Source organism: Corvus brachyrhynchos, unplaced genomic scaffold (assembly GCF_000691975.1).
Source record: "Corvus brachyrhynchos isolate BGI_N302 unplaced genomic scaffold, ASM69197v1 scaffold103, whole genome shotgun sequence".
In the NCBI taxonomy this organism is placed as follows: domain Eukaryota; kingdom Metazoa; phylum Chordata; class Aves; order Passeriformes; family Corvidae; genus Corvus; species Corvus brachyrhynchos.
The window spans coordinates 5,953,161-5,962,503 of record NW_008237436.1 but is presented as its reverse complement, the minus strand read 5'-3'; the positions used below and the strand labels follow the sequence as shown (position 1 = coordinate 5,962,503).

General features: G+C 41.1%; 2 protein-coding genes across 2 annotated transcripts in view; one reads left to right on the top strand and one right to left on the bottom strand.

The window, feature by feature from the left end:
• GTF3A (general transcription factor IIIA) overlaps positions 1 to 4,562 on the top strand; it is a 14,842-nt gene extending 10,280 nt beyond the window's left edge. The window contains exons 4-11 of the mRNA XM_017731258.1: positions 91 to 189; positions 584 to 680; positions 869 to 957; positions 1,886 to 1,959; positions 3,192 to 3,275; positions 3,651 to 3,880; positions 3,973 to 4,032; positions 4,286 to 4,562. Coding sequence (XP_017586747.1) covers positions 91 to 189; positions 584 to 680; positions 869 to 957; positions 1,886 to 1,959; positions 3,192 to 3,275; positions 3,651 to 3,880; positions 3,973 to 4,032; positions 4,286 to 4,444 — 892 coding nt within the window. The 3' untranslated portion in view covers positions 4,445 to 4,562. The remainder of the gene's footprint in view (positions 1 to 90; positions 190 to 583; positions 681 to 868; positions 958 to 1,885; positions 1,960 to 3,191; positions 3,276 to 3,650; positions 3,881 to 3,972; positions 4,033 to 4,285) is intronic.
• MTIF3 (mitochondrial translational initiation factor 3) lies at positions 4,500 to 9,318 on the bottom strand. Its single transcript, XM_008631463.2, has 4 exons — positions 7,917 to 9,318; positions 7,047 to 7,510; positions 5,651 to 5,796; positions 4,500 to 4,784 (listed from the first exon to the last, which is right to left on the bottom strand). Exons 2-4 carry the CDS (start codon positions 7,507 to 7,509, stop codon positions 4,572 to 4,574), a joined length of 822 nt encoding a protein of 273 aa, XP_008629685.1. The 5' UTR covers position 7,510; positions 7,917 to 9,318; the 3' UTR covers positions 4,500 to 4,571.
• Between the last annotated feature and the right edge of the window lie 25 nt (positions 9,319 to 9,343).

Here is a 9,343-nt window from a genome sequence, read left to right as displayed (position 1 = left end):
CGGGGCATCCCGCTGACAGCGGCCTCCCGGGAGCGGGCGAGCCCCGGGGGGGGTGGGTTTGTGCCCTGGAACAGCTCCTCTCTTTCAGAGGCCGTATGTTTGCGATTATGAAGGCTGCGGCAAAGGGTTCACGAGGGACTTCCACCGCGCCCGACACCTCCTCACGCACACCGGGGAGAAACCATTCGAGTAAGGCCCAAGTTTTTGCTTCTCAAGCTGGAGTGCGGTTGTCCGTAAGGAAAGGGAGTTAAAACGGGGCGGGGGTACAGGGCATGCATGCCTGGCTTTGGCGTCATGGGCAGTGCCATAACAGTGCACACAGGGCGGGACGTGGGGATCAAACTCTCTTTCTGGCAGTGATCTATAACAGATGCTTAAAGGAATGGGCAGATCTCCCCCAAAGAATACATTATTAAAAGGCTAACTTAGCCTCTGGTTTTTAGTGTCTTCAAAGCAGACTTTTGTATTTGAGTTGTGAGTTTCAGTAATTCTTCTGTGTTCCTCTAGTACAGTGCTTTCTGTATCTGCCTGGGGAACAAATCACTGTTTGACAGCAGTGATAAAAAACGCGGTTCATTTACAGGTGCACAACTGATGGGTGCAATGAGAAATTTGGAACAAAATCAAACATGAAGAAGCATGTTGAGCGCAAGCATCAAAATCAGCAAAAGCAATATGTGGTGAGTAATTACCTTTGTACTGTACAGTGGAGGCTAAACAAGCTCCTTTTTGTGTATCTGGTGAAATACTTCAACTTGTTATTATGTGGTACTTATACAAGTTCAAATACCATGACTGGAATTTCAGCAAACACGTGAACTGAGCTGTCACTCTTTGGCCTCTAATAATAACTTAATTTCCTCAATAGTGTGACTTCGAAGGCTGTAACAAGTCTTTCAAGAAGCATCAACAACTTAAAGTTCATCAGTGTCACCACACCAATGAACCTCCTTTCAAGTAGGTGGATAATTTTAATACTGAACTTTAATGATTCCATTTAAACACTGTAGATGAAAATAGGTGCCTTTTTTCTCAGCCTTTTCATTGATGTGGCAGTAAAAAAAAAGATAAATCAATTTGTAGTCAGCACTGCAAGTTTATTTCTTATACTAGTCCTTTTCTCAGTGATCCGTTTTGAGCAACAGTCTTGGTGCTCTGTAACTTCAGCATTCCAGCAATTCCAGCATTTTTATAAAAAAATAACACAACACCCCCCCCTCCCTGCCAATTTTTAGTTCATAGTTTGAAATACAAGCATAAGAGCTTGCACAGTAAGGAAAAATACAGCTACCTTTATTTCCCAATAAAATGCAGTGACTTGGCTGACATTGAAGTGAGTAGTACCTAGAAAAAGAGGAAAGACTTGGACGTTAATCTTGGCAGCTGTGCACTGCAACTCCATTTGGGTAACACATCACTGTAGATCTGCTGAAAGCAAAGTTCAGTCTTGTATTTCTTGCACGTGGGTCACACTTAACATGAGTGTTCATTCCACTGAAGTGAAATGCACTACTATGGTTGGACATAAGGAGTCAGTGCTCTGCTGTGGCTCTGGCTGCTGGTTCTGTACAAGCCACTTAAACCTTCCACTTTCCATCCTTTTATGTTTGAAGAACCTGCTGTGTAGGCATGATACAAGGCTTGACTTTTTAGCTAAAGCTCAACTTGCTGTATACATGGAAATTATGGTATAATCCTAACTCTCAAAGGCATCCAAGTCTATTAAAAAAATACTATGGAATTTACTTTTACAAGGTGGGGACACACTGATCTCTAGGCAAAGGGAAACTTGGATTATTTTGTTCATTTTAATTGCTCTTGACTTAAAGAACAAAAAATACATGGATACAGTGAAAGAAATGAAACCACTGTGTTTTGTACCTAGATGTAATAAAGAAGGATGTGGAAAGTGCTTCTCTACTCCAAGTCGGCTAAAACGGCATGAGAAGATACATGAAGGTAAAAGTGTTTTTCCTTGCTGCTTAAGTTACGTTTTAGCAAAGGAAAAAGGACTGCTTCCAGTGCAGAGTATGCACAGATGCATGACAGATGTGAGTGTTCTGGGCCTAGTGATCCAGACAGACAAGAACACCCTTTTTGAGTAGTGAAGTGGGATACAACTGCAAGGCATTGCAGTGTTCAGTTACTGTGTGTTTGTGGCAGGCTGAACAGAGCTCAGGATTCCTTATTTCTTCTCCTGAGGTGCTTCCTTGTCAATAATCCATCTTTTGGAGATGGGCTGATGGTTAGGACATTAGCCTAGACCTCCAGAGCTTAGGATCAGTTGCTAGTTCTGCCACAAACTTCCTATGGAGCCTTGGCAGAACCACGTGTATTTTTAGTTATTAATGAACCTATGTGAGAGGTTTTTAAGTGAAATCATCATGACATGGCCTTGTATGTTTGAGATAATCCTGCTACACTCCTATCTATTCTTTCATTGACAGATAACCAGCTTTCCAGTGATAGAAAAAATCAAAACCAAACCAACCCAGCAGACTAGGAAGACTACTCAGAAAGCTGTGATTTGTACTGTGATTTACTTTTTTTAAGACAGGGACTTTTTCATAGTTCTTTGAGCGCTCCAGTCCTGGGATTTAAATAGTGTTGACTTTTGTGGTTCCTGCCTGCTTGATAGAATGGTAGAATCTCTTTACACTCTGGAATATTACTGTATGGTCAGTGTTCTATTTTTTTAATATGCAGGACAAATATTTATATAGAAGTAATATATATTATTAGTTATTTTCATCTATTTGAGAGAAGGTGTATGGCTGGGAGGAAGTCACTTTACTGAAGCAAGGAGAGAGAGTTTCACAAAATCATTTAGGTCAGAAAGGATCTCTGGAGGTCATAGGGTCCAGGTCCCTGCTCAAGGTGGTGCCAGTTAGACCAGGTTGTTGAGGACTGCATCCAGTGGTGTTGAATGTTCCCAGGGCTAGGGCTTCCACAGCCTCTCTGGACAACTGGTGTCAGTGATACAAAGTTTCTTACTTAAAGCTGTCAGGATTTTCTCTTGTTCTAATTTGTGTTGATTGTTCGTTGTCTTTTACCCCATTCCTGTGCAGTATGGGAGGAGACAAGGAATAACTGGCTTTTAATTTTCAAACACTGAAAGTGGAGTTCCCCCTTGTAAAACTTGACTGTTTGCCAGACCCTTTGTGCTTGTAAACATCTGTCCTGTCCAACAGGCTATGCATGCAAGAAGGAAAACTGCTCATACATAGGAAAAACTTGGACAGAGCTTCTGAAACATAATAAAGTCAGTCATACAGGTAAATTCCAAATGCTTTAGTAAACTTTTGATACAAATATGAAACCAACTGCTAATCTGGAGTCCTTGCTGAACTCATCAACTTGTCATTGTGTCTCAACTTGTCTAACTTTATTGGTAAAATGGTTGTCACTTCAGATCTTTGATGAAAATTCTGCTCAATATACTAACTTAGCTTTGTGATTCAGTTAACAAAAAATTGTTTAATGTAGGATTTCAGATCTGGATAATTCACATTGCATTATCCTCCTGAAGTCTCTAAGTTCCTTGCATTTCATGTTGATTTTAGCATTGTTCTAATGGACCACTAGGGTTTGATTTTGAGCTTCTGTAAGAAATCGTTAATTTATACTCTGCCTTTCTTTCTCCCACTCAGAGCCAATAGTTTGCAGTGAGTGTAACAAAACTTTTAAACGGAAAGATTACCTCAAGCAGCATCAAAAGACACACGCTGTGGAGAGGGAGGTCTGCCGCTGCCCCAGAGAAGGATGTGGAAGAACTTACACAACTTTATTTAACCTTCAAAGCCATATTCTCTCTTTTCATGAGGAGAAAAAACCATTCTCTTGTGATTATCCAGGCTGTGGAAAAGTGTTTGCAATGAAGGTATGTATTTTTTTAACTGTTCTTATCTGAATCACATAATCTGAAATTATAAACTTCTTTCTTTCTTTCCCCCCTGCTCTTTGTAACTGTAGCAGAGCCTAGCAAGGCACGCAGTTGTACATGATCCTGAAAAGAGGAAGCTGAACTTGAAAGTAAGTTACACTCTTGGAGAAGTCTTCTCAACCCTACTGTGTCGCTGTAGAGGAGAGTAAACATTATCTATTATAGAATCAGACTTCAGGCAGGAAAATAATATCTAGTTAATTTGTGAGATCCTTAATTTATGAAGCTCCTTTAGCTAATGCAGTCCTGGCCTGTACATTGATTTCTTCTTTCCCCACCACAGCAGTGATCTTTACTCCACAGATACGTTAAGTTTACTGATTCTGGATCTTCTTCTGCCAGGCAAAGCGTTCTCGGCCCAAGAGGAGCTTAGCCTCTCGTCTCAGTGGCTACATTCCTCCTAAAACGCAGCCAGGAAAGGATAAGGTTGTGACGGAAAGCAAGACAGTGGATAAGGTCACAGAAAATGGAATACCAACTGTTGAAATTCAGACTCTGTAGCAAAGGTTAACCGAGACAACGTTCTTCATGGAATGACCAATGCAAAACTCAGCAATGACTTTATCTAAAGATAATATTTTTATTTTGTTTTTTAATAAATTACTGTTGTTTACACCGCTTCAGAAAGTCACTGATGCAACTCATTTGACTTCAGATCTTCATTTTCATCTTTCTTTACTGTATTGTTTTTCTTGATTTCCATTTTCTGGTGTTCTTTCAGCTCTTTGTCAGACATGTGCCTCAAAATACAGGTACTCACTCCTTCTCTAGCAACTTTTGGCTTGGAAAGATAAGTGGCTTTCTCAGACACAGTCTCCAAAATTTGATCAAAAAGTTCGAGCTAAAAAAGAGGAGAAAAATGGAACTAAATGAATACACAAATACAGGCAGAAAAATATTTCAAGCTGCTCTGTAATAACATGATCTCCTGCTTAGTTTAGCTATTAGCTGAAACAAACTAGTCCTGGTTTGAGCACTTCACCTTTTCCTTTCTTAACTGTTTGTTCTTTACTCATAAGCAGGTTTAGGCAAGTCACTAGAGGGGCATTCAGCCATTTCCTAACACTAATTCACTATAGACATTACCAGGAAAAAAAATCTTGCATGGAGTATTTATAAAAAAATCCATTTGTGCAAATGACACTGAAGTCTCAAGGCCCTGCAATTATACTGGTAAGTTGCCATCAGCTCCTTAACATTTTTAGAGATGTTCATGTTGCCAGTCTTGGAACACTATTCCAGCAGTTTTTTACGTAGCAATGGACAACTAACCTTAGCCAAAGTTGCACCGATGCAGCTCCAGAAGAACAGTTGGTGAAATAATCCAGCTAAAATGCAGACAAATTTTTTTAAACCTCACTTTTAAAGTTTTCAGTGGGTGAGCCGGCTAAAGCCATAGATAACAAAATTGCACCAGCCCCATTAATAAGGTGGTGCTGCCTAGGAGTAGGAACTACTACTACTAGGACTCTGCTGTCCAAGCCAGTATTGCAGCTGGATTCTTAAGGAAGCACGATGTTTGAATTGTCTCTCTGAGCCTACTTCTCTACCCGTGTTTGAACAGGAGCAGCTTAAGGCAGGCAACCATTACTTGCACAGGACCTGGATCTTCACTGAGATGCTAAAAATGGCGGCAGTACTGAATAGGGAAGGTCAATACAGCTATTTAATGACATTGACTGGTCCAGCCTTCAAGAGTGCACTTACCATGTCTGTACTGCTACCTTTTGCTTGCCGGATGGTAACCTTAACATGGTGTTTCTTTTCAATCCACTGTGCTACCTGTTTAGTCTTGGTCTCCAAGTCGTTCCTGGCAATAGCTGAAGAAAAGGATAACTCCTTCTGAACCACCCCTGTTTAAAACAGAATTGAAACTGCATTGGCTTAACATTTGACAAACTTGTACTAGTTGCTCTCTTATCAGCTTAGGGTGCTTTGTCTGCTTGACTCCTTCCTCCCATGCTGCTTTCTCAGAGCACCCCGATCTCATTGTCTCAGCATGTATCACTCTCACCTTAAAGGGTGCCTACTTGATACTCTCACACTCACTGCCACAACTGGGAGACTGAATGCATGTTTGAGGCACACCAGGAAATCTCTTCAGGGTGAGAAGGCTTAAGGTATTTTTAATGACATTCTTGTTCATAGTTATAGTCTTGTTCTTGTTCGTAGGTCTAATGAACAGGTAAGCATTGGATCTGGAATTAAAGACTTAGCGTGCAAATTCCTGTGTTCTGCACGTAGGACAGCTGAAGGTAAAAGCTTTGATGTTAGATAGCTCTTCATCTCAAGCCCATTTTATTGAATGCTGAAGTGCAATATTCAGTTGGAAGTGCAACAATGCCTTGTAATATATTTGAACTATCCATGGTCTCTTCCTCCTTGAAGTTTCTCTAAAGTAGTCACCACCTAAATAATATTTTTGTGGTTTCTTTAACAGAGCAACTCATTGCCACAATATGCTCTCCTCTAAAATCAGAACTCTACCCAAAGCACAGCTATCTTTGGTAGCCTGAGGATAAGAGAGGATACAAGGTCACACGCCTTTTCTAAAGCCAAACTCAGTTTGTTAAACTGCTGGAGCAGGTTGTCTTAAGAAAAAAACCAAACTGAAAAGTGTTCAATATTGAAAAAGTTTTCTCTTACTCTGTACAAGAAAGGGCTCCAGATTTTGTCTTCCTAGAAGCAAATAAGGAAGGGAGTGTTTCATGACTACTGGTGACAAACTATGTAATTATATTGGTGTATCTGGTCCTTAGTTTGTAAAAACTGCCTGTCACTCTATGCCTTAGTAAAAGAACAGAAATTCAGTGAGTCTCATGGAACCAGAGCCTAGTTATATTCTCTCAAATAAAGGTATTTTTTTTTTAAAGTCAGCAGATGCCAAAATAGCAAATCCTGAGAGGGCAATAGAAGGCTTCTCTGGAAGACTGGACTAATCCAAAATTTTATTTTCACCACTGCAAATCCTTAACAGCACAGACTGCAGTGACATTACTTTGGATTTACACAAATACAAGTAAGAGGATTTAATCTGCTGAAACCACTTTTAATGCAGCATTTTTCAAAGTCCTCAGTGTTGTAGTGTTTACAATGTACATACCTGGCTTTGGACTTGCTTTTTTCTTCTCTGCACGTTTAAGCTGTTCTTCGTGAATCTGCTGCCCAGTCATTAGTCTGTAAACTGGAGGTTCTACATTCTCACGAAGTAGAACTAGTTTCAGGCCCTGTTGATCCATAAGTCTGAGTGCCTCTGCTCGGTGCATGTTTCCTAAGCTCTCTCCATCCTGGTTGATTACGTGCAAAACACGATAGGGAATTCTTCGCCCGACACTTCCAAATGCTGCTTTCCTTTTTGGTTGTGTGTGAGATTTTTCATCTGTACAAAATGGTTGAGTAAGCCCAAACACAGCTGACTTCCTAGGGTCGGGTACCAGTATCCAGAATGGAGAAAAGAGCCACTTTTGTGCTGTCTGTGTCAGAAGAGTGCCAAAGAACCTTTTTGCATATCTGTTCTCATTTCTGGTTGTTTGACATAAATGTTTCACCATGCACAAGGCAGTCATTCTGAGGAAGAAGAAAAAACAAGTTCTGAGGAAGAAGAAAAAACCCCATCAATCAGATTTTTCTAGTTATATTAGAAAGACTTGATTCCAGGTCAGTAAACCCTAATGTTTGTAAATACTCTTTTAAAATGATACATGGTGTTACTAAACAGAATGAGCAATCAACAGTCATTTTACAGTAAAAAAGGGATTAAACCCAGAGATAAAATCTGACAAATGAGCAAAATTTATGAGTTGATGTTACCTTCAGCATCTTAATATCTGAGCCCGAACGCCTTTAAAGGATCCAGGACTTCTAGCTCCTTTCTTGTCACTTTCAAATTTAAATTTAAATGAATTGTTACAGGTATCTATCCTGACAGGGTACTCACGAAGCTATAAACTTTCAAACAAGCTTCAAAATATACCCGTGCTTGAAGACTAGTGAAACTCATCTTTGAGACATTTTGTCCATTGGATTTTTTTTTCCCCCATTCTTCCCTGGCAATTTTGGTGCAGCTGACCATTACTTGCGTTTTGTTCAGACCTTCAGAAATCGTCCGTTTTCTAACAGCTGCAAAAAACTTTAGAAATAAAGAGCAAACTGTGAGTATTCTCTGCAGGTTTTGTATTCTATGTTTAAAAGGGAGCAATTGCAGGAAAAGCCAAGGACGATGGAGGGAACCAAAGACGTGTCATACCAGAGGAGTTGGCAAGAGTGTGACCTCTTTAGCCCAGGAAGGAACGTGACTCCACTCTATAAATACGTGCATGCATACACATACACATACATACATACATGACATTGTGTAAACATGTATCCATGTGCATACATACACATGGAAAAGGCATAAAGCATCAGCAAGGATAAAGAGCTGTTTATAATTCTAAGCAGTGCTGGCAGAGGAACAAGTGAAAAGACCTGCCTGTGAATAAACTTAGTCTGAAAAGGGGACTGTCTGGAGCCTGGGATGGACCTCATACCTCAGCAGTAGGGACAAAGTCCATGCAAACTGCTTGAAGAAGGAGCCAGATGAGTTCATGAACAGGGCAGCCTGATAACAGCTAGGTGCCACAGCTGGATCCAGAACTCAAGCTAACCACAGGACACAGAAGAAAAGTAACAGGATATCCACAGCAGTCTAAAACCAGCTAGCAGAGCTACTGTCCCTTCCTGCCCCGGGCTCTGTCTCTGTCCAGTCCAGACCCCTGTGAAAACAGCTTTTTGTCTGGCTGTGACAACAGCCCTACGACTGAACACCCACTGCCAATACCCAAGTGTCTTTGTGCATCATCAGTGCAGCCACACAAAAGCCTCGATGTCCTTATTTTTTAAATGTTTTCATAAACCAGCTCTGGATCATGCATTGCAGACTTGGTCTGCAATCCAGGCATCACTGCTGCATTATTAAATGATATAATTAAATTTATCTTCCTTTCAGAGGAGCCTGGCTTGCCTTTGAGAGCTACTGATTTATAAAACTAAGTAGCAGTATCAGCAATGGAATAGCAGCTTATTTGAAGGAAATGTCGATCTTGCTCTGCTAAACACATGGTGTTGCCTTTATACTCCTTCATTCTCTGCTGCTATTTAAATCTAGTAAATCCAGCCTTAGCTGTCTGAAAGAAAATAACCCTCTTCTTTATGGAAGGGTTTTTCTTCGCGTAACACGGCAGGTACGAGTGTTTCGCGTCGTGCATTTCGGTCATCCTTGTATTGGCAAGGACGGCTGACGTCGCTGGGTGGGAGCTCTAAGGAGCGGGCAGCTACGGGCATACTGGGAACCGCAGGAACAGCCGCGCTTCCTGCGGGAGCAGCCGCGGGTACCCTGCTGGGCGGGCCGCCCGGGCGGGA

What these genes read in the sequence shown, in the direction of transcription:
- MTIF3 (XM_008631463.2), bottom strand. Translation starts at nt 7,509, where the DNA reads ATGACTGCCTTGTGCATGGTGAAACATTTATGTCAAACAACCAGAAAT. An exon ending in AAAAGCAAGTCCAAAGCCAG is followed by an intron (nt 5,797 to 7,046) that starts GTATGTACATTG and finishes TGTTTTAAACAG; the next exon opens with GGGTGGTTCAGAAGGAGTTA. An exon ending in AAGGTAGCAGTACAGACATG is followed by an intron (nt 4,785 to 5,650) that starts GTAAGTGCACTC and finishes CCTCTTTTTTAG; the next exon opens with CTCGAACTTTTTGATCAAAT.